This window comes from Homarus americanus, unplaced genomic scaffold, assembly GCF_018991925.1.
Source record: "Homarus americanus isolate GMGI-L3 unplaced genomic scaffold, GMGI_Hamer_2.0 scaffold38393, whole genome shotgun sequence".
NCBI classification, from domain to species: Eukaryota; Metazoa; Arthropoda; class Malacostraca; order Decapoda; family Nephropidae; genus Homarus; species Homarus americanus.
The window spans coordinates 1,179,787-1,205,000 of NW_024719307.1; the positions used below are offsets into that span (position 1 = coordinate 1,179,787).

A 25,214-nucleotide genomic window follows, 5' to 3' on the forward strand; every position below is an offset into this window, starting at 1 on the left:
GACATTCTGTTCCATGGCTAGCACCTTACAGTACGTATTAGTTTTCTGGACAGTACTTCGTTTTATTCTGGACAAAGGATGGAAGTCTTTATATCTAGTTCTTCATATGATTCTTTGATTTTATTCGATGCCTGATGGGGTAGGTTAGTCATTGTACAACATGCATTTAAAGCTCTGTAATAAAAAAATACTGTGACCTAAGCAGCATTAATGCAGTCTTTAATTGAAAGGCCAAGACATCTAGAAGTGTGAGCACCCATTAAGGTAAGCTATTCCATTCGTCCACAGCACACAGTAAGAAGTTGTTTACAAGAGATAATAGGAAGAGACAGGAAAATAGAAAGTAAAAGAATAAAGAAAGGCAGAGAAAAAAGATTTGTTGGGTAATATTAGTGTAATGAAATGCTGATTCATACAGTGACCTGTATTGTCTACTAATTTTATATGTACCATAATCTCTGCCACCCCCTCAGTTGAATTGAATTAATGAGGTTTCAGTGTACATTAATTCATCTTTGGGTGAATTTTAGATAAACAGTATCCAAATTGCAGTAAGGAAAGCTGTTCACATTTGCTAATTGGTGTTTGCTCATTGTGTATGCCAGATCATGATGTAGTGTGTTGTCCATACATGTAAAATAAAGTGTGCAACATTCTTTAGCTGCAATATTATTCTTTACAGGATCAACATCTCCATTACCACCAAACAGTGCTGCGAATAAGAAAATCGGTGTAATTTTGGAAACAGCATTGCAGCGTGCACCCATCCTCCACATGAAAGCTGGTCAACTGGATAAAGCTATTAGCAGATACAGGTGTGTGGGAGACTCATTATGTTATTTTATCATAATTTTTCAAAGGGGAGTAATTATGAAACTTTTCTTAATTTTCCTCTTCCTCTTGCATCCAGAGACCATGCTGTACTGTATGTCCATAGAGGAATGTACTGCAACAACTTATTCATTCTTTTATACAACTTCAGCTTTACCTTTGTTGATACATTTTTTTTTCCATACATTTCTCAGTGTCTGTAAAAAAATGGATTTGTATCAGTACAGTATATTAATTTATACCGTGAATGTAAGATGATGTTGAGTATTTGTGTGTTTCATGAAGTGTTCACACAGGTCATATGATTTAACGTGACTGATAAACCTCTGCAGGAGCATGCTGTCAGCGGTCGAGTCAACTGCTACACAACACCTCCGTTTGACCCTGGCACGACAGTTGGCAGAAGTCTTGCTGAGAGGATGTTCTGAGCATGCTTATAAGGCTCCTAATCAGGGTATGAAATCAATAGGTAGGTAGCTTGTTTGTAGTTGAGTCACTATTACTGTTTACCTCAGGTCAGTGATAAAGGATCTGTTTGCCGTTCCTCGGAGAGTTGGGATTGACTGGACTACCCTTAACTCTTCTTATGGTATCCCTCTGGCTTGGGCATGAGGATATAGTGATCACTATATGTGTCTGTCTGTTTGTAATTATGAATTGTGTGTCTGTTGTCATAAGTTTTAATTTGCAGAAAGACATTTTGTTAAAATTTGTTTACACTTATGCTTTCCAATGGATACTGCAAATGAAGTTGGTGGTACAAGCTGCAATGTGTGTATCTATGACCAATATGTCATGGGTTCGAATCCTGCTTGTCCCAGACACAAGTTAGAAGGGTGTTATCCTGTGTGAGCCTATCATACATCACAGGTTTCCAAATGCATATTAAAAACTGTTTCATTATCCATTATTAAATTGGAAAGAGATGTGTATTGGTGTACACTACTGTACTGTACTATATGACTTCTTTTCTTTTCCTTTCTTTTTTTTTCAAAAGGATCTGTTCGTGTACAGATTTGTTTTCTTTTAGAAGAGTTGTGAAACTTAAAAAGAAAAATCAAATTTGTAGATGAGAGGTCTTTGGGCTTTGATCTATTCATGCAGAATTAGGATTTTTACAAAACTGGGAAAGAACTATTCTACTGCCCCTGGCACTCATAACTCTTTTGATTCACATTGCTTCTCTCTCCAGACCTTGGTTAAGTTTTGTGTCAGACAAGCTTTGTTATTACAGATTTAAAAATATTTTTGTTCTGCTGTATTCACTGTTAAATCCTAAGATCTGTGTTCTTTGAGGAAGTCCTTGGTCAGGCAGAATGTTGTCAATGCATTTCCTTTGACATTTTGGGTCTTTGGGGATTCTGAGAGCTCTTTTATATATATATATTGGTGTTAAATTCCTGAAGAAAATCGTTAGTCTCTGAGAAACTTTTTATTGCAGCAATATTGAACTTTGTGGGAATAGTTTGTCAGATGCAGATGGTTTATAATCAGTTGGTATTGATATAACTTAATATCATAGGCAAACAGTAACATTGTGTCACTGGTGTTTTGAATATATCTTTAGGTCTTCAACATTCTTTAGATATAGTATGTGTGAGCATATTTTTTGGCAAACATGTAAATTGCATCATCATGATTTGAATAAGAATAGGTATGTGTTATATGTAGAGGTAGCCATATATTAAAAGTACATACACCAATAAAACCACACTGCATAGAAGTGATAAAAGCTCTCCCAGGTGATACAGGAGCCACTTGGAGTTAAAACAAGTTGGATCATCATCATTTTGGAGACCTACTGATACCCTAGAGACAATAACCTTTAAATTGTGGCTAATAAATAAAGACTCAAGAAAACATCGTATATTCGTATAAAATTAAACATAGAAATACTGTACAGAACAAATTTACAGGTACAGTAGTTACATTTCTTTATCCGTGGCGGAGTGTTTAAGTGAGCGTGTAGAGTCGGGGGAGGACAGACTACCACTAATGGCAATGAATGTGCATCTTTTATGAGGACAAAGGCAATTGAGAGAATCATAGAGGTGTTGGCAGCATGAGGAGATCTACAGCGACTCGTGACGTGCTTTATGAGCGCTAAAATTGGTGCACAGTTTAAAAGAATGTCTGTTCTCATATGAAGGACATCACAGGGTTTGATATGATACATTGCTTTAAATATGAACCAGTTTTCATATTATTTAATGTTTTTTGTGTGCACTGTACTATCTTTGATTTCACTTAGTATAGTAGAATGTATTTTTATAAGAATTGTGATTTAAACTTTCTTTTTCCTGATTCCATATATCAATGTATACTGTAGTAATATTTTTGTGGTAGAAAAGGGTAGGTTTCCACTTTTTATAATGGGTATTAACCTGTTTAGTCTTTGAACCAGAAACAATTTCCCTCTCTTATAGATCTTGATATTAGAGTTTATGTTAGTGCTACTGAAGCCTTAATGTTGTTCCCTACAAGTTCAGTGCATGTTGTATAAAACTTAAACTCAGCAAAATGCCATTACAGCAGTTACTGTACCTTAAGTTACTATAAAGTAGATTGTTACAACAGGTTTATGGCGTTTATACAGTATGGGTTGTTCTCATTTATACCAAGGGGTGTACAGTATTCCTTGAAGAGACTGGTACAGTATAAACAAAAATTGTACAAAAGAAGATAGGGTTTGATAGTAAAAGGGAGGTTACATTCCCAGCCACAGCCAATTTTCCCTTTTTGATAATGATTCTGTAAGGTATTATGTTTCTATTCCTTCACTATAACAATTTTATATCTCAATACTGTATATTATATTGAGGGAACATTTTGAATAAGTGTGCCGTACTCACTCATGCTGTTTGTTGTTTTCTGCGTGAGGAGACGCTGAATTGGAGGATGTTGTACTGGTGTTTTGCCAATCAGTAACATGACTCGAATGTTAGATTGTAGATCATTTAGACGCATAGAGTGATGCGGATCATTATCAAGGAGAAATTAGTCTATGAAACTGTGGTTAGCGTCATGTCAGTAGTGCTCCACCTCCACACAAAAGTAGTTCACAAAGCAAGCTTTAATAAGTTGTGCTGTTACCAGGCTTTTGTTATTTGCTTGCCAGTGAACAGGTAGGGTATGGTGGCTAAGAATCTTGAAAGCCCAAGGATTCTGGAAATGGTAAATGAGTAATGGCTTCCTTGCAGTATGTGATGTGTAAGGTCTTTTCCCATTATACGTTACAATTGGGAAAATGAAAAATGTGATGTGGAGCAGCTTATGTGTGAGCCTTAGCCTGATGTAAATGACATTTGGAAGGTAAAAGTAAACTGGGTACATGCAAATCCAGTTCCTGTACATGTGGTATAAATGAGAGCAACCTTAATAACATGATATGTAAAACTTCAACTCAAAGATCTGCACATCGGTTATTGAATATTACTTGGAAAATACAGATTAGATGACCACCTATTAAACAGTTACTGTATAAAGTATGGACCTTCTCACAAGGTGTTGGCTGTCATTAGTGAGATTCCTAACAATAAACCTTTGTGTTACAGAGGAGAAGAGTCGCAGCAATTCAAGCCTCAAGTCTGGAGAAAGTCCCTGGAAGCCACAGCACTACAGTGGTACAAATCTTTTTGTCCCCAAGAACATCAATGAAGAAATAATCCTGCTCTTACTTATCAGGTTGTTACATCATGCCTTATCTTAAAACTCTACTCTGGCTTTCTAAGCTTGACTCATCTCTGTCCCATATTATTTCCCCCCTCCCCCCAAACTTTGCAGTTATCTTTATTTCTTGATCCACCCAACTCAAGAGTGGGAGAGAAGTAAATTTAATGGATAGAAAATTATTTAGGTTTCATTGTGGTGTTCACACAGTGCACACTTACTGTAAACTGTATGAGACATTATGGTGATGTCATTTCTTCCTGGTAGACTCTCAATAGTACTTTTAACTTATTTATGATGCCTCACTCTTCCTAGGAGCTCCTGTCTCAGAGAGTTACTGTGATATCTTGAGCACCGAGATATAGAATTTAATGAAGCTTGGTGCTGTAAGTTGATGTAGCCCAATAAGAACTGAGACGAATCTATTGTGTGTTTCTTGGAGTTGCGTCTTGTTTTTAATCTTTATGAACGAGGAACCACAGGCCCTTTACTGTCACCTTGTTGCTAACTTGTGTCTATCCCTCTTACAGTGAGGCCATGGCAGTAAGAGAAGCTGTACTGAGTCAGTCGCCAGAATTCAAGAATGCTCGAGTTCATGCCTATGACAATGCTACTGCTGTTTATGATCTTCTCTGTATATCACTGGCTAGAAGAAAACAATTCAGTATTTTGATTGAGGTAAATGTTTGTATATTTATTATTATGATAGTGATGTTTTTTTAGTGTACTATTGGATGATCTGTTATATATTGGGTTGTTTGCTCATTTTCAGGCATCAATGGTAATATAGTACAGTAGTTCTAAAACATACAGAACATATATTTTACAATAGTTTGAATGAATGATGAGAATAAAGGGTAAATGTGTGTACAGTCGGCAAACAAAATCTCAGACAACTGGGCATGAGCAGCATGACAGACTTCAGAAGGAGTACAATGGCTCTTGTCATCTCTAGTTCTTGTAAGAATGAGATTATTGTAATTTTTCAATTGTTCATGTTAGAGTCGTAATTTTTATAGATGACTAAAACACTCTGGGAAGATTGATCACACATGAGCTAAACCTCCTCTAGTTACAGTAGATATCATCTTTTGTTGACTGGTCAGGTGAGTACCACTGCAAGGTGACCCTCAACCAAACCTAAACTTCTCATTAGATTTGAGATGTAGCCCTAGTGGGACCCAGGTCTAGGGAGCCTCAATCTTAATGGGCACCCAGTTTGATTGGTGCATGTTTTAATTGTTGAATTAGTTTGGGGTCGGGTTGACTTTTAAGTTTTCTTTCTATTGTTGATGCATCTTTTATATGATAACACGCCTCTTACTTCCTGCAGGTATTTGAAAGAGCGATGAAGTTTTCCCACGAAGAGAGTCACGTGTGGCAACAGTTTGCTCTTGCCTTAGCCTGTGGTCATAAAGATATACGGGCGCTCTTGGTGTTGCAAGAAGTTAACCGTCTGTTACCTGCTGAGCCTCACTACTGTCTTCTAGCAGCCAAGATATGTTTCCAACAACTTGGCAAAGTAAGGATATGAAGAGGGAGGAAACAGTTGGTGGGAAGGAAGGAAATAGTGTAATTGCTTTAAACCTTTTTCTATGAACTCGCGGTTTTTATTAAGGGTTCAGATAAAAGTCACCGAGAGAATTAGAAGCAACGGGAATTAAGTGGGCCATAGCTGACACACACTACCATTTAACAGTGAGGACACTACAGTAACTGTGTGGTGAAATGACTAGAAATTTGTTTAAGAGATTACACTTATGGTTGGATTAATAATATTCCTCTTAATCATTAAACAAAGATTATATTTCAGGAGTAATTTGAACTGGTCCGGACGTTAATTGAATCAGTCAGTATGGTCTGCTGTCAGTTCAAAAGAAAACAAAGAGGACTTAAATATTTATTTTCCAATTTGTTACTCAGCTGATTAAAAAAAAAAATCATTCCCAAAAAGGCTGTATAGGTTTACTTTAAAATTATTACAAGATTTTTAATTTTAAGTTAGTTATTGCAGAACACTCCAATACAAGAATGGGGTCTGTCCTTTGCCAAGAAGGTACCAGTATTTACTCTCATACTTGCTTTGGCCAAGTTTACCATTGATCTATGCTTTTATTGGTATGCAAGTTGGTCATATTTTATTGTGCACCCAAAGTCATGTTTTCATTTTGAAGCTTTAAAAACTATAATTCATTTACAGACTCAGGAAGGTCTTGAGTGGGTAAACAAAGCCTTGAAGTCATCAGAAGAAAGGAACAGTGTACTTGCTGCACGCTGCCACCTCTACTACGGCTTAGGACTGACGCTTGATGCATATCAGACACAGCGACAAACCAACACCCAGGCACTGAGGACAAAGGCGCTTGAATCTTTCATCAGGTGGGTTTAGGTTTACCTGTTTGAAATCACCAGTTAAACAGAATTTCCATTAATTGGGTACTTTCTCAGCAGGACCTTACTGTATATATATATATTTGTGACTCATTTATGATACAGTTGAACCTCGATTTACGCGGTTCTCGTTTACGCGTTTGGTCATTTATGCGGTACCTTGCCAGAACCGGGATGCCCGATTTACGCGGTGAATTTACTCATTTACGCGGGAAGCGGCACAGGTAGGGTGCCCACAAGGTCGCCCAGTCATCAAAACATTACCGAGTTCTTCACCCGCCACCCACCACAGCCGGCCCAAGTCAGTGGTAGTGATAGTGAGGATATGGACTTATATGGACTTTGAGGGGTTTGACAAAGAGGCCCTGCAAGCCTCTGTGGTGAATAGTGATACAATTGATACAGGTGAGGGCCAATAATCTGCCCTCTGCCTCGGAACCAAACCCCCCATCCCCGTGTACCCAGCCATCTTTTCTACTAATGTAAGTGTTAAAAAACCTAATATTATTGATATTTCTCTTAATTATTAATTGTGTGTGTATACCATCGTAAAATTAAGATGTTATTTTTACTACAACGTAGGTATTGTGTCTGAAAAAGTGGAGTTTGGGAGTCTGCCCAGTCTCTATTTCAATTAATCCCATATGTTGTGTTATTCCATTTACGTGTTTCTCGTTTCACGCGCTACTCCGCGGGTTCAATTGACCGCGTAAATCGGGGGACCACTGTACTGTGTTTAAAGATGAGTTACTTACAGTACTTAATATCCCTGATTGTTTTTGATATGGAGATCTATAAGTGATGCTTGACATATTTCCTAAGGAGCACAGAGCATTTTATGATTAATTTAGCTGTGACTTTAGTATTGATTGCCACTGAAAATTTACACTAACTCATAAATTTTAATTCTTCAAGTAATATAATTTCATAAATGATTTTGTTAAGTGTAAGTAAGTGATTAAGTAACTAGTGGATTGAAAATTATTCTTGAATGAGTGTATATATTCTTGCAAACTTCCAGAGCTCAACAGTTAGATTCGAGTGACCACCTGATTGAGTTTTACCTCGCACTCCACTATGCACAGAGCTATCATCTTGTTGAGGCCACACACCATGTCAAGTTAGCCCTCTACCTCCGCTCAGAACACCCCCAGTCGCTTCACTTGCTAATTCTCCTTCTTTCGGCACAGAAGGACTATGAGGAGGCTTTGGAGGTAAGAATTTAGACTATGAGAAGACTAGAGGTAAGGATTATTTCTATGAGGAGATAATTGGACATGATAATTTAGTCTGTGAGGGATACATCAGCCAAGATTGATAGTGTGAGGAGCCATTGGTGTTTAGAATTTAGCCTGAGAAGACGAGCTGGTGATACGAATAACAAAAACGGAAAATACAATAAATCTCGACTGTTAGGAGACATCAGAGGTAAAGATAGATTTCAAGAACACAATGTTACTAAAGGGAAAATCAGTTATGACCAACACTGAGAGATAAGATTTGTTGGGAACTATTTTTGATGTAAAGAGAATAGTTTAGGAGAATATTTGTCAAGAATAACTATGGGGAGAGGTTGTAAGAAATGACATCAGAGATCAGAGATTGTGCAGAATGGAGAGCTGTCATCAGGTAAATATGGAAAATGGTGATGACGACAATCTGTTACAGCAGTTAGAGAGAGAGTTAGTGACAACATATAAAAGTTTTTGTGTGTCGTGTTGCTGAAAAAGGGTAAGAGATCTCAGTCATATCAAGGTAATATATAATCTAGGTACTGTTGGTTTGTAAAAAGTTCTTCATTAACATAGTTCCTTTTTCTCTCTCTCTCTCTTTCCTCATAAGATTAATTTTTCATCAGAACCCCAAATTCAGGAATACACTGACAGTAAATTTTGTAAACCCTCATTTGACTGGTGGGTCAGACTTCCAGTGGAATATATTATTTGACCTCACTCCAACAAGTACCAACTACTAAAGATGTATGTTCCTGGAGAAGGGAGATGAGATGGATTGAGTCAGTAATTCAGTTAATATGGTGTGAGAGCATGTCATATTCTCCTAATACTTTACTTTCAGTTAATGCTCTTAAAGGCAACTGGGGTCAGTATTCTACTGCTTTGTCTGTACTTTAAACCGTAAAATATATGCACAATGAAAATGTTTTCTTTCTGGAAGCTAATATGGTTGAATGTTATGGTAAGATATAGGAATGATGAGTTGTTTCTTCACCTCCAGCTGGTTGAAGCTGCCCTTGCAGAATACCCAGAGAACCTGCACCTTTTGTATGTCCGCGCTACTTTAGAAGAAGCAGTATACGGTGGAGAGGTTGCACTTCTTACTGCACGTCACATGTTGACACTCTGGCAAAAGTTGTACAAAGAACAGCTGATGAGCGACATCAGTGATGTTCAGTCTCAGCGCCATGCCAATCATGACACTTATAGCATATTCAATATGTCAGACAAAGATACAGGTATGTTTGACGGACGTGTTTTACTGACAAACATAACAGTGTGTATTATAGATCCACAAATGAATTAGCATTGTAGAGAACAACCTGACATAGATGCTAGATGTGGAATTAGATTCACCTGACTAATTACTCCTCTGAGTCCTACACCTAATGCTTTTACCTTGCTGTACTAACTTTCCTTCTTTATGGGACTATAAGTCTTTGTGGTGTTGTTGTTGTAGAGTTGTTGGTGTATACAGTGTACTGTATGTGGCCCATTGTGAGTTGTGCTGTGCTCATATACTGTGCCTCTATGTTGACTAAAAACATTCTGTAAGTAAACCATACATGTTTGCTTTACTCTCATATTCCCCCCTCGCTTAAAAATCTGTTTCATAATTTCACTGAAGGGCTGGGCATTTCCTTCTGATTGAGCGCCTGACCCTTTCCCCGCAGCCCCGACCCCTGCTGAATGCTCGGCTCCCTCCTCCATGGGACTTGTCTTCTCCGAAGTGGTGTCCTTGAACCTTAGACTTCTCTCTCCTACAATACAAATGGAAACTAATCCTGAGAAACACGGGACAAAACCCCAACTTACCCTTGACTCTCCCCCTCACCCCCCCACAGCTTCAGTACATGCGGAGAGTGTTGCGGCTTCACGAGTGGAACAAGCTTTGTCTGAAGTGGCGTCGTCACTCTCATCCTATCAGCCTAAACCAGGACCACATCAAGCGTGGCTACTACAGATACAGATCTGGCTTCTTACAGCTCAGTTATACCTTAAGTAAGTGTGAACCAAATGGTGAAATAAACATATTATGTCTTCACTTGTGTTCTTACAATCTTATGACAGGGAGAATTATGTGAATACCTTCCAAAAGTTGTTTGTGCTTAGGAATACATCTTAATAATTTTGAGATTTGGATTTTCAGATCAGGAATGAAGGTGAATAAATGGAGAGAATGTTTAACCTTCTACTTTACTTCTGGCCACTCTGCTACATATAGTACAGTACTAGGAAAAGGAATGTAAAAGTGAGAAAAAAATATCAGTTAGCCATTTAAATGTTTTTGCAATAAGGTAAAAGACTACCTGCTGTTCTTTTACCTCAATGGATTTTAAACTATTCCAACACCTTTCAGTTCGTTATCCATGGGTAGTGTGGAGGCATAAATCGGTTAATTTATGAGCCTAAGTTCAATCAATATTCTTCATAACATAATTTAAATGAGTCAACTGAAAAAGGGCATGTTTTCTTACCTGTAGCCACACATTACCAATCCTTATACACCATTTTTACCAATTTTGATGTTGTCCGATTAAAAAAATAGTGGACAAAATAACATTACAGATTTATGATTACAGACAGACAACTTTTAATTATAGATAGACAGACCTATTGCTTTATCCCCCACCCGGGCTGAGGGGACAATATTTCAAGGAGTCAGGTATGGTTTTAGTAACACAACATTGAACATTTCCTTTAAAAAATACGTGTCATGTGCATCAGGCGATAACATATTAGCTACCTAAATGGTGTTATAGTGTATGACATAAGAGCATTTTTTTTTTAAGTAGATGAAATTTGTGTTTGTCCAAGTATGAGATGATCTGAGGTTTTTTTTAGGATAGAAATAGATTAGTGTTATAAAATGTGACCCCTCAGAGAATTGATTTGAAAGTTTAAGAAATGTTGTATGACCTTCAGAATACTGTCCTTTTGCTGCAGTCCTTCAAGCTGTGGTTCTTTGTGCTTGAAGTCTTGGTGTGGTTGTTGAATTTTGATGTATTTTTGGCTATTCTTGTTACGATACAATTGTTGGGTATAGTAATTATGGACTGATATGAGAAATGAACACTATAGCATTTGAAGCACACTGGTAACATAACACATACATGATAAAGAAGTTTAGCAATATACTGTAGTGCACTGCATAAACTCTGCCTCGCCGAGTGACATCTCACAGGGAGGTGGAGGATGCCGCTGACAGTTTGTGATCTTTTTCCTACTCTTTTTATGATATTTATGTTACCAGAGCCGTTTACATGCTAATATTTACTTCCCCAAGTGTGGAGATTATCATAGATCAACACAGTGAAGTTATCATCCCTTAAAATATCAGAATGTAAATATACCCATATTGGATTTTAAGCTTTTGAGATAAAAACTTACCAGATGTATGATGTTATGAAATTCAATATAAACTGAACAATAATATATACATAATGCATGTTAGACAAAATTTAAACTAAAATATTTATGTAAAAAAAAAAAAAAAAATAATTCCCTCCTTAATAGTATATCATTTGGCAAGGTATAGGTTGTGTTGATTGTTTGTCATATGTGTAGAGTCTCTGTAGAACTTCTTTCTTGTTGTCTCTTTCCTACATGTTGTATTAACACAAGCAGAGTTAAGTCATGCTGGACACGTTATAACCAAACACGATAGTAGAAAAAAACTAACTTTGCAACATTGACAACTTTTCTTTTTCCTGTGAGCTGAGGCAGTACTAACATAGCTAGCCCCTTCACCCTCTTCCCTGTTGATGATATCTGAGTGAAAAGCATCCCTTGGGGGTTCCAGACACAGCTCTTGTGAGGGAATGGCCTAACACATTTCCCTCACTTCCTTTTCTTTTGCTCTTTGATATCTAACACTCATCCTTCCTTACTGCATGTGTAAGGAAGATAGCTGTGCAGTAGTATATGTTGGATGAAGGTGTTAGAGAATGCAGTAAGGAAGGGGCTCACTTATCTAGATGCAAGTTTTGTCATGTTTCTGTCTCAACTGGACCTGTACACCTGTGGAAGAAAAGTCTGATATATAGGTACTTCAAATATGACGACTAATATGAAATTTCTCTTTGTGCTTCAGGACAGATCAAGTGATTGAGGCTGCTAATTGTCTACAAGAAGCTTCCTCCATCTTCCCAATGAGTCATCACATAATGTTCATGGTAAGTATTGATTGCAGGTCATTAGGTATTTGTCTTACTAGGCTTCAGCTTACCCTAATCACTAGGACTGGGACCCATTAGAACAGGGCCTTAATTCTATCTTCAATATTAGGTTAGGTTGGGACCCATTTGGACTAGTGTTTTAACTCCTTGTGTATGGGGTCCCTTTGAGCTGAATAAAATCGTTTGGCTTTAGCTAAATAAAAATCCAAAAGTGGCATCCCCTTAGTGAATGGGTTAATCGTGAATAACGGACAAGGTTGATGATCTGTATGTATGTCGTGGTACAGTTGTAACAGTACTGGATAGCGAACCAACAGGGAACTCTTTTCTGCTTATTGTTATCTTATTTGTCTTTGCTTTGACATTTATTGGGTGGATCAAATATAACACACCTCAGAAATAGGAGGAAATGCTACTGGAGAAAGCTACAAGAATAGTGTAGGGAGTGCTTAGATGATGTTAAGGTACATTTGTGGTTCACTTGGTTCACTTGCATCATGAGCAGAAGAGCTTTTAGTACACTCCCAGTGTCATAGTTTGTCATTGTCACTTGTATAAATAGTGTAAAGTTTTTTGTGTGATGTAGTTATCAGTATAACAATATAAATTATAATATTGTACAGTATTTCTTAAGTAAAATACACATTGCCTGAATGAAATCAGTAAATGTGGAGATTTTTTTCTCTATCAAATAACTGGGTAATGTTGGTTGTGTGTGTCTCACAGAAAGGTCTGCTGCATGAGAAGAAGAATGAGTTCCATGAAGCCCAGATGTGTTATCAGAACGCCCTGGCAATTAATCCCTACCACTTGAAGAGTCTTCGTCATCTGGTGAGTACAACAGTAATGTGTTTTTCCCAGAATGCTTCTTTTATGATATGTAAAGGAATCTTACCCCAAGAAATATATTGGGCTAAGAGATAGAAGTGAGGAAAAGGAACTCACTGATGCAATGTTCTGTACTATAATCATGTATTTCAATTATGGTATCATATATACTGTAATTATATGCATTTGTGTACTGTAAACACTAAATACATACAGTATACAATACAGTATTTGTGGAGTATGTATACGCTATATATAATGCTATATAATATACATGTATTGTACTATATATAGGGAAGGAATGTATGAAGGGGAGGGAAGTATCTTGGGTACAGTATCCGTTTCTTGCTTTTTCATTCCAATGGACTTTTTTTTCATCTTGAGGATATACGTTGTGTTTGTACTAAATTATATACTGTATAGTAATTAATGGAATAATAATGCTAATACAGTACTGGAATAATGGCAACACCAGAAACATTCACTGTGGGTATTTGTAAATGTCTCCCCAGCCAATGTTCAAAACCTTAATTCCTAACTGTGGCAGAAAATTACAGTCTCAAGGCAGAGGATGGCTGGAAGCATGCACTACTGTACACACTCTCATATATTCCCTTCATTCATTGTCAATCCGTCTTTCACTTCCTAATTAAGCTCCTTTAACCAAGAATAGATACAGTAACAGAAATACCATTATGCCACACGATTTAGTACCATTATTGTCACACATGTTGGTGAACATCTGGACACACCCACCTGAGTCCTGATGCCTTTGTCCTGGGTAATCAAAGGTTTAATTAAGTTTTGGATTTAAGCTCGACAATTGTAGCACCATTCAACATGATCAAGCGATGATTTAACACGAGATAGGAGACGAAATTGGGTATAGTGTCGTTTATAATTATTGTTTATGTTAATTTTCTTTTGGGTTTTAGTGTAAATTTTCAAGATAAAAAGATCCTCTGTGTAAATGTGAATATTAATTTTGTATATAACTTAAATCAACCAATTTCGTGCATTTTTACAACATCTTCAACTTCCCGGATTCATTGACCGTACGAACCTTTGTGGATGAATCCGAATCCCGGGTTTTATTTTCCTCGGTTACAAAGGGACTCGTTACATCATTAAGGAACTATTACCTGTCAGCGAAGGGTCTTTATTTCCCGGCCAAATTCCCAGATCTTGATGGAACGAAGCTGTGCAATTAGACGGGTGGTTGTGATGGTAGGTAATTTAATGGCGATTGGTGAATTACGATAATGTGTGGGTAATTAGGTTTAATGACTGTGGTTCTTTGATGGTGGTTGGAAGTTACTCTGGTGCCTGGTAGTTGAGAGGGTGTAAGTGCACTTGTCATCCACATTATGATTCATAAATTGGGCGTTAAAATTGTGGGGAGCATAGTGGTTGGTCTCTCTCTCTCTCTCTCTCTCTCTCTCTCTCTCTCTCTCTCTCTCTCTGTCTCTCTCTCTGTCTCTCTCTCTCTCTCTGTCTCTCTCTCTCTCTCTCTGTCTCTCTCTCTCTGTCTCTCTCTCTCTCTCTGTCTCTCTCTCTCTGTCTCTCTCTCTCTCTGTCTCTCTCTCTCTCTCTCTCTGTCTCTCTCTCTCTCTCTCTGTCTCTCTCTCTCTCTCTGTCTCTCTCTCTCTCTCTCTCTCTGTCTCTCTCTCTCTCTGTCTCTCTCTCTCTCTGTCTCTCTCTCTCTCTCTGTCTCTCTCTCTCTCTGTCTCTCTCTCTCTCTCTGTCTCTCTCTGTCTCTCTCTCTCTCTCTGTCTCTCTCTCTCTGTCTCTCTCTCTCTCTCTCTCTCTCTCTCTCTCTCTCTCTCTCTCTCTCTCTCTCTCTCTCTCTCTCTCTCTCTCTCTCTCATATGTAGATAGAGACATATTGATAAATGGGGATGGATAAGTAGACAAATTAAATAGATAGATGGAAAGATAGGATCAATAGACACAAACACCCGGACGTAACAACAGTATATAGTATGCTGCTGCCAGTGGTAACGGCTTCGACGGCAGTGGTGGAGGTGGCAGCGGAGGGTGTGTGTGTGGCATTGCAGGGTGTGGATGGTGGTGCATGTGTGTGGGTAGTGGTGGTGGTGGTGGTGGGACGCAGGTGTGTGTGTGTGGGTGGTAGTGGTGGTGGTGGGACGCAGGTGTGTGTGTTCCCGACGGTAAATCCGGACTCTTGATTTGGTCTCGAAATTCGCCCGGTGCAGGGGAACACGGCCGCCTCCCCTATTTATAGCGGGGACAAAGTGACCACTGAGGGATGACTCTGCTCTCTTCATTGATCCTCCACACTTCTGCAGTACTCGTTCATTATATTATTTGTTTATTTATTGTTGTTTGTTTATTGTTATTTGTTTATTTATTGTTGTTTGTATGTTTATTTTGTTGTAATATGGGATTAGATAACATGAGAAACTATCATCTATTCTGACTTTAAATCCTGAATCCATCATCCAATCTCAAGAGGCTCAAGTCCCTATTGAGCCTCAACCCAACCTAATCTAATCTTGCTTCATATCTGAGGGTTGGCGACCACAGTCCTTCTCTCTATCTCAGTCTCTACCTTCCCTTAACCTTCCTACCCTCAACTTTGCCCATTAATATCTCGGTTATTATTTCCTCATCCCTAATTATATGACCAAGTATCTCATTTTTCTTTTTCTGTACATTTCAAGTATTTATCTTGAAGTTTTTGTTTATCTTAGTGTTTCTTCATTTGTTTTCCTGTCAGCGTAGATTATTCTTAGCATTTACTTAAAACACCATACAATTCAAAGGCCTCCAACCTCTTTCTGGTGTCTGCTGAAGTGTCCAGCTTTATGACCCATACATCAGTGCTTGCCATATAAAGCCTTTCAGCAGCCTTTTTCTCAAATTAACTTAATGTATAACCATTTTTTTTACACCTCTGTTTTTGTTTTATGCTGAACCGGTGTGAATTTTTTGAACGATTTTAATGAACAAATATCTGTCTCTTTATCTATCGTAAGGTTGTATTAATCCTTGCTGAGCCGCCATAGATCCGTTGTTGTGATTTTACTCTGTGAGAATATGTTGAGGAATTGTTTATATAATCTCAGATATCAGAAGGGTTTAAGTGACTGACATCTGGTTGTGTGAGTCTCCAAATATAACATGTACAAAAGCAGGTGGCGCCCCCTACATGACTCAGCGTGTGTCCACTACAATCTGACAATTAACTCCACCAGCTAACTTCTCCACCTACTGTGTCTCAACTTCTATCCGTCGCCATGTTAATATTTCCCCTCTAGCTGGTTGATGCGATAAAACCTGCCTCACGGAAACTAAAAGAGAGAGAGCTTTTAAGAGCCCAGGGACCCGGACCTTGGCACCTGCTGTCACTAGCAGGTCCTATTAACCCTTTATGTAGCAGTGCCACAAGTAAGTGTTGGGGGGAGGCTGTTGGAGTTACCGTGTTTGAGGTCACTGGGTCATTACACACACACACACACACACACACACACACACAACTTATTATGAGCACAGGTAACTTGTAAACTTTAAAAAAACGTTTATTGTAATTTTTGTGTGTGTGTTGTTATTACCTCAGAATTCCTATTAAACAAGTTCATTAACAGATGATGTAAGACTGGAGTAACTCGTCGGGTGATTTAGTCAGTGCATAAAGTTTTAATGATAACTGCATAATGAAGGGGAGTGATGAGGGGCAGCCGTGAGGGGGAGGTGGAGGCTGTCATTACGGCGCGCCTTGGTCGAGGGTAATGGGGCGGCCGACGTTGTCACAGTGAGGTGGGGGATAACGTTGTGCCCGGTAGCCCTGCTCACCCAACCATGCCTGGCCCGGCCTAGCTAAACTACCTGCTTCACCTTCCCATTTTCAAATAACCTTTTACATCTCTGGAAATAAAACTTTTAAAGCACATTAGGTGAGGATTTTTATAGTAAATATTTAGATAATGGAGCAGTAAATATGAATCACCTGAAGATTAGATACCCCAATATATTTCACCTGAATATTAACCACACTAACCTAACCAAAACCAATCCAACCAAGCCTAGCCTAACCTTGGATAACCCTGTTTATTAATAGGACCACACACACAGGACTAAGTAAAGAGTGTGTGTCCGTTTGGTGTTGCCTGTAGCCGTGTATCGGGTAATCAGTGTGTGGCGGCTGACCTTGGTGGTAGTGGTGGTCGTTGTTGTTGTAATTATTATTTTTTTTATTCACCGTATCGTGTTTGTTTATGTCTGAGGCGCTAGACCGTGTATAAATATAAATATCTGGTGAGTGTACGTGTATGTGTGTGGGTGTGTGTCCTTGAATAAGTTTGTATAAAATTTTTGTAAAGCTATTTGCCTACGTGACATGTGTACCTGTGTATACATAGTGTGTGTGTATAGCTCTGGTTAGTAATGTGTGCCTATTGCATGTGTAATTTGTATTGTATGTTTGTTTAGTATGTATCTTTGGGAAGGTACACATATATTGCATGTCCAGGTGTGTAGTATTATGGTGACCTAAGAAGCAGAGGTGTGTGTGTGTGTGTGTGAATGAGTGGAGAGCACGACAACCAGTGACTGTTAGGGAAGGACCTGGTGATGATAGTCTCTGTGAAAGTGAACACCATAACAGAACACATCTATTACAACAGTATGAATGAATGAATATAGGCGAGTCAAAAGCAGGATTGTGTCTCTGTATTTAATATTGATTTTGGCTACGCTGCACTACAGGGAGTAAACACACATGCAGACAGAGGTATAATTCTGTGTACTTGTGAAGGTGTACCGTATAATGAGGTGTACAGTTTGTTTACTGGCGTGGGTGTTGTCTTTGTACACACGTTGATGTAGTTTCTGTGTAGACCTAAGGGTGTAGTGTGTGTGTACTGGAGGTTTGTGTTTGTACATGTGTAATGATGTAATGCATACACCAGGGAATAGTGCTTGTATGTATAGTGTTAACAACGGAACGTAGCTTACAAGGGTGTGTTGTGTACAACCAAGATGCCCTGTGTGTGTATGTGTGTGTACATTTGTGACAGTATAATGTGAAGTGAGTAAGTAAATGAGGGGTATTAGTGAAAGGGGGGGTAAGAGGGAAAGGGAGAGGAGTAGAAAGGAAGGAAAGGGTGAGTGAGGGAGGAGATGAGTAGGAGGGTGGAGAGAGGCAGGGAGAAGGAGGTAGTAGTAGTAGTGGTGGTGGTGGTGTTAAACCGTGTCATGTGAGTTGACATGTGATCCACAGGTCAATACTTGTGGTGATCACTGGGTTTTGACTGTCATGCTAACATGGTGTGACGACCTTGTGGCCGAGGGAGAGGTAGGGGAGGTGGCTGAGGGAGAGAGGAGAAGGATCTGTCAGAAATGGGACCCTTTCTAACCATTAGGATTTGAGACCCGTTATAAATAGGCCCTGCTAGAATTGGTGTGTGTGTGTGTGTGTGTGTGTGTGTGTAATAATAATAATAATAATAATAATAATAATTAATGGTTTATTGAAAAAGTTCTGCATCCCGAAGGCAGAAAATATACAGTGGACATAAATGAATTATACATACATTGACATGGGGGGGGGGTAACAAAAGTCTTCATTAGAGAAAGGAAAAGGAACATACAAATTAATGTTTACAGTGAAGGTCACGTAGATCATGTGCACCGAGGTGTTGAACAGCAAACATATAGTGTAGTAACTTTCTCACAAATGGTGTTATGAGGGACCGCCCGTGGTGTAGTAATTCTCTCACAGATGGTGTGTGTGTGTGTGTGTGTGTGTGTGTGTGTGAAGTAACATGGTGACTTAAATGTGGTAGAGGGTGTGTATGGTTGGAGGAAGTGTGTCAGCGAGGTGTGTTAGGGTGAGGAAGAGGGGTGTGGTAGGCGGAGCACATAGCAAGGTAGTGTGTGTGTGTGTGTGGTGAGGTTTTGTGTGTGTGTCGGGGGGAGGGGGGTTGAAGAGTGTACACACGCTATGGACATGTTGTGTGGTGCAGTGTGACGCAGTGACTCCCTCCCCTCCTTCACCCCCCTCTTGCTGTTGTGCTCTTCCTTGTTATTACTCTCTTCTCGTAAATTAAACGCACACACACACACACACACACACACACACACACACACACACACACACACAAAACACGTGATCCTAGGCAGTAACTTGGACAAAGAGCTTTACAATCTCAGACAAAAACACTATCACTGAAACACCTCCCCATCATCTAACTATCTTCTGTCTATAAGGATCTTCAATATTTCCGAATTACTCCAATGGTTAAATAGTTACGTACGTACCAGGTATCGTAATAAATCCTACAGCACAATCTACAGTCAAAATTTTAATGCTGTGAGCCACTAACCCACACCTGTAGTATTGTAATTTACATGATGTTAACCTGCATACACCTCTAAACATCTGGTGACCTGAATGATACTGACTCAATCACTACTGAATATGAGGCGTTATTCTTGACTATTAATTAATAAGTGAAGGTAATTGTGTTATTGTCTTTTGTTATTGAAAGTTGAATATTTCCCATGTACTGTATGTCTGTCCATATAGTACCGGACATGTAGCCAGGGAGTCGAATCTGGATAAAAAGTGAAAGTGAGAGTCCCCCCTTCCCCTCCCCCCCTTCCCATCCCCTTCCCTCCCCCTTCCCCATTTCCCCCTGAGTACTGACAGTGTGGTAGATTAGACGGTCTATCTGTGTTGTATGTAAGGTTGATGTCAGATTCATAGATCGTTTGGAAAGAGTCTGCATGCGTTCTCGTGTGTGTGTGTGTGTGTGTGTGTGTGTGTGTGTGTGTTTATGTATGCATGCATGTGTATATATGTGCGTGTTTGCAATGGTCAATATTTCTTGACCTAAAAAGGCTGTGTTATTGTTACGCCACGAATCACATGTGCACGTGAATATATGTATGTATGTATGAAGGAGAGGGGCACACACACGGGGCACTAGACATGGACCAATGAGTTGAAGGGAGGGTTTCCACCAGATGCCGCTCGTAGTAAGTTTGTCTCCCGTGCTTTTACTGTACTGTACTGTATGTCTACGTTATTATACTGATGATATTACACTGATAAAATTACACTGATTCATAAATACACTGACAACACTGATCTTTTTATTTTGTATTTAATTTTTCTTTTTATTTACCTTTGTGTGTTTGACTGTGATCTGTTTTTTGCCCCGTAAGATATTGACATATTTTTATTTATTTATTTTTGTTAATTTCGTGATTTATATGTTTTTTTTATCTTCTCAGAGTAGATATTAATATTGTGACCCGTTTATACTGAGATTATTTAACGGTTCATGTTGTTTATTTGTTCTGGTGGATTGAACTTTTAACGGACGGAAGACTTAACGGACAAAACACTTAACGGACGAAACTCTTAACGGACGGAAGACTTAACTGACGGAATATTTAACGGACGGAACTCTTAACGGACGGAAGACTTAACGGACGGAATATTTAACGGACGGAATTCTTAACTGACGGAAGATTTAACGGACGAAACACTTAACGGACGAAACACTTAACGGACGAAACACTTAACGGACGAAACACCTGTATTTTGGAGGTGCCTTGGACTGCATGGGTCCCCTCCTCCTTTCCCTCTTCCTCCTCTTTACTCTCCTCTCCCCCCCTCCCCCATTTCGTCCCGCTGAGGGTGAGAATAAGTGTTGAGTCAGAGTGAGTGAGTGAGAGGTGAAGAGTGAGTCAATGAGAGAGAAGAATGAGTGTGTGAGGTGGCGTGAGTCAATGAAGAACAAGTGTGTGTGTGAAGAGAGTGAGAGTGAGAGAGTGCGAGTGAGAAGAGAGTGAGAGGTGAGAGAGTGCGAATGAGGAGAGAGTGAGAGTGAGGGAGGTATTGATTAGCATACACTACACGGTAAACACTTCATTTATAAGCGTGCATACTGCATTGCCCCGCCCCTCCCTCCCTCCCCTCCCTCCCTCCCTGTGTCTGCCACCAGCCCTCTTCCTCCTGGGAACTTGGGTTGAACGTCAGTATAAATGCAGGCAGGGGCAGAGGCAGAGACAAGGCAAAGGCGAGGCGAAGGCGAGGCTTGAGGCGAGGTGAGGCGGGCGGGGCGGGACAAGGCAGGGGCAGAGACAAGGCAGGCGGGACAGGCAGGACAAAGGCGAAAGGATCTGAGGCAAGAGGCTAAGGACAAGGCAGAGACAAGGCGAGGCCAGGACAGGCAGGGCGAGACAAGGCGAGCGAGACAAGGCGAGGAGCGAGACAAGGCGAGGCAGAGACAAGGGCGAAGACGAGACAAAGGCGAGGCGAGGCAGGACAAGAGCGAGAGACAGGCGAGGAGCCCGGGACCAAACGAGGCGAGACAAGGCGAGGTGGGGCGAGACAGGCCGAGGGGCAGGCCGAGGCGAGGTGAGGGCAGGCGAGGCAGGACAAGACGAGACGAGACAAGGCGAAGCGGGACAAGGCGAGGTGGGGACAAAGACGAGGCGGGGCGAGACTGGAGCAAGACAAGGCGAGGGCGAGACAAGGGCGAGGTGAGACGAGACGAGGACAAGGCGAGGTCGAGGACAAGGCGAGGTCGAGACAAGGCGGGCGAGGCGGGACAGGTCGAGACAAGGCGAGGGCGGAGACGAGGCGAGGCGGGACGGGCGAGACAGAGCGAGGCGAGAGGACAAGGGCGAGGCGAGACAGGGAGCGAGGCAGGGCGAGACGGGACAAGGCGAGGCCCGAGGTGGGGCGAGGCAAAGGCAAGGCGAGGCAGGGCAGATACATCACCATTATGTCCTCTGAGTTATCAAAGACTGTACCCTCCTCCAGTTATCTGTATAGTTAACTCTCCGCCACACTCCTCTACTCGGACCGCTCACTGTAGCCACGTGGGAATTGCTGTAACTGTAATCTATATAGTCATCAAGTGCTGTATCTGTAACGTAAATATATATCTGTAAAATTATAGGGAATTACTGTATTTATATTCTGTATTACCACTGGGTATTACTGTAATATCACCCCATGGAAAATACTGTACCTGGCCCCTGATTCAGAAACCCGTAACTACCTGTAATTATCTACCTGTACCTGTCTACCTGATTAACCTTATATCTTAATCCGTAGAGGCTAATAGAGTTAGTCTCGGGGGGGGGTAGAGCCAGCTGACCTCCTCTGGCCACGTCATGACCCGGCCCAGATGCCACCACGGGTCTTATCTCTTAACAAATGGCGTCTTTGTCTTCCTCATACACGTGTTGTTGGCAGTTTGACCCGACCTTGTGTGTACGTCAGGGGGGTAATAGACCGTCCCGCGTGATCCAAGTTGGAGAGGAAATATATGTGTGTGGGTTGTCTTCTTCCTCCTGACGGCGTGTAATGGAGCACACGACCTCAGCCCTTTAACCTGCTGCTGTGTGTGTGTGTGTGTGTGTGTGTGTGTGTGTGTGTGTGTGTGTGTGTGTGTGTGTGTGTGTGTGTGTGTGTGTGTGTGGGGAGCCCAGTAGCATCACCCCCCCCCAGACTGTTGTTATATAGAGGGGCTGGAACACATACAGGGAGGCTGTGGGGGCTGGTGGTTTCAGTAACTGTAGAGCCCAACACATACAGGTCCTGGAGAGTGTTGGTGCCTCAGGCTCCCGGAGGCTCTCTACCTGTTGGGACACACATATACTGTGGATAATTTATTTATTTATGCTGATGCGGGCCGCCCCTCCCGGCATATTTTGTCAACAAACCCACATTCATTCATATATATATATATATATATATATATATATATATATATATATATATATATATATATATATATATATATATATATATATATATATATATATATATATATATATATATATATATATATAATTTTAAGTTTTTCAAGCCAAATGTAGTGAGAATATTGAAAGTGATAGGTCTATATATTAATATATATTAATTTTTATTGGGTTCTAGCTAGTGTGTAGGAGCGTGTACTTATTATGTAGTGCATTAGTGATGCGGGCCAGGTAGGGCACTGTGAGGGGGCAGGTGTGTACTCAGATTATCGGGCTGCCTCACCTGGGGGGAGGCAGAACGTCTTGGTGCGTGACCGTGTACGAATTTAACTAGGTCAGGTGTGATGTATACCTACGACACACACACAGCTCCTGATTTATGTACTGTGCAGCCCTGTAAATGTATTGAACGCATATTATTATGTCTGAATCACATGTAAGTTTGTATATTTTCAACCACCGGCTGCAAGTCTATTAATAAACCGTTTATTATTATTACAATACAGAGAGAGAGAGAGAAAGAGAAGTACTGTATATCACCTGAGGGTAGGAAGAAGAGGAGGAAATCACGAGCGGAGGGAAGAGATGAGAGAATTTTTTTTTGGGGGGGGGGGATTAACCCACCAGAGCACAGGTCAATGACTCACATCAGGGCATGGGGGCGAAAATATGATAATTCTAATATAACAATTAAAAAGATATAAAAATATTGAATAAAAATACAATAATAATAATAATAAGATAATAATAATAATAATAATAATAATAATAATAATAATAATAATAATAAATGCAAATAAAAGATCAATAGTGAGAAATGATATATGTATGTGGTGTTGTCAATAGTAAGAGAAACAATTGAGACCCTGCAATTGTGTGTGAATGAGGCAGAAAGTCAGATCAGCAACCTAGGACTTGGTCACAATTTTCCTGATGCCATATGGCAGCAGGGTCTACCATTAGACAACACATTATGCTTCCAATATCTTCCCAGGCGGTAGTACCTCCCTGTTTGGTAGCTGCCTACTACCTACTACCTAGAACATAAGAACATAAGAACATAAGAAAATAAGGAGTCTGCAATAGGCCGGTTGGCCTGTGCATGGCAGCTCCTGTCGAGAGTTACTACCACTCTCATCCATGAATCTATCTAGCCTCCTTTTGAAACTTTCCAGAGTTCCCGCACTTACTACAAAGTTGCTAAGGTTGTTCCACTCGTCCACCACCCTATTTGTGAACCAGTTTCTTCCTATCTCCCTCCTAAACCTAAACTTATCCAACTTAAATCCGTTGCTCCGAGTCCTATCCTGCTCGGATATTATGAGAAAGTTATCTATATCCCCTTTATTGATTCCTTTCACCCACTTAAATACTTCTATCATATCTCCCCGCACTCTTCGTCTTTCTAGGGAATGCAAGTTAAGTTTCTTTAACCTATCCTGATATGGAAGGTTTCTAAGCCCCGGAATCATTTTTGTCATTCTTCGCTGCACCGACTCTAGTGAATTTATATCCATTCTATACTAGGGGCACCAGAACTGAACCGCATAATCGAGGTGCGGCCTAACTATCGCAAGATATAGTTGCAATAAGACCTCTGCACTCTTGTTACTTACACTTCTAGATATAAAACCCAATACTCTGTTTGCCTTATTTCGAACATTAACGCACTGTTTTCTAGGCCGTAGGTCCGGGCTTACAAGAACCCCTAGGAAGTAGGTAGAGAGTCGGTGAAGGACAGGTGAGGGGTAGAGAGGAGTAGAGATAACGTAAGGGTCCAGAAACAAGAGGAAGAGGGGAGGTAGGAAGCTGTCAGAGAGAGGGGGTATGAGAGTCAGATGAGGTGTGTGTGTGTCTGAGTGAGGCTGGCAGGTATTGGTAGACGGCTGAGAGCGAGTATTGTAGACTTCATTCATGGATCATTTGGTAGTAGTGGTGGGCTGCGGGGCCATCAATGAGTCAGCTGGAGTTGGCTTAATGTGAATTCTGATCCACATATAAAAATGTATTTTTTGTTGACTTGACGTGTGTTCTAGCAGGGTGGGGTAGGAGAAGATTGTCGGGGGAAGGAGGGTAGGGGGAAAGAGGGTCGGGGATGGGTAGGATGAGAGGGTAGGGGGAAAAATGTGGCGTGAAAGGATGGGGGAAAAGAGGATGGGCGAAGGATGGAGAATAGAAGCGTATAGGGATCCTCTTACGGACCAGTTTTAAACGTGTATTAAAAAGCAGGGGTCATTTTAAGCCCCCTCCCCCCCCTCCTCTACCCCTTTAGGACGGAACTATCCCCTATTTATATATTACACGACTAACTTTGTTGGGTTAGGTTAGGTTAAAT

The 25,214-nt window shown here is 40.4% G+C and overlaps 1 protein-coding gene across 6 annotated transcripts in view; it reads left to right on the forward strand.

Moving 5' to 3' along the window:
• LOC121859996 (tetratricopeptide repeat protein 7B-like) overlaps positions 1 to 25,214 on the forward strand; it is a 108,124-nt gene that overhangs the window by 20,357 nt on the left and 62,553 nt on the right. For 3 of the 6 annotated variants that reach the window (XM_042357001.1, XM_042357005.1, XM_042357002.1), the window contains 11 exons: positions 683 to 815; positions 1,164 to 1,300; positions 4,386 to 4,515; positions 5,031 to 5,178; positions 5,834 to 6,022; positions 6,701 to 6,879; positions 7,913 to 8,105; positions 9,127 to 9,364; positions 9,800 to 10,127; positions 12,220 to 12,301; positions 13,031 to 13,135. In XM_042357001.1, the coding sequence (XP_042212935.1) occupies positions 683 to 815; positions 1,164 to 1,300; positions 4,386 to 4,515; positions 5,031 to 5,178; positions 5,834 to 6,022; positions 6,701 to 6,879; positions 7,913 to 8,105; positions 9,127 to 9,364; positions 9,800 to 10,127; positions 12,220 to 12,301; positions 13,031 to 13,135 (1,862 nt within the window). The remainder of the gene's footprint in view (positions 1 to 682; positions 816 to 1,163; positions 1,301 to 4,385; positions 4,516 to 5,030; positions 5,179 to 5,833; positions 6,023 to 6,700; positions 6,880 to 7,912; positions 8,106 to 9,126; positions 9,365 to 9,799; positions 10,128 to 12,219; positions 12,302 to 13,030; positions 13,136 to 25,214) is intronic. The other 3 variants (XM_042357006.1, XM_042357007.1, XM_042357004.1) reach the window with 2 other exon arrangements.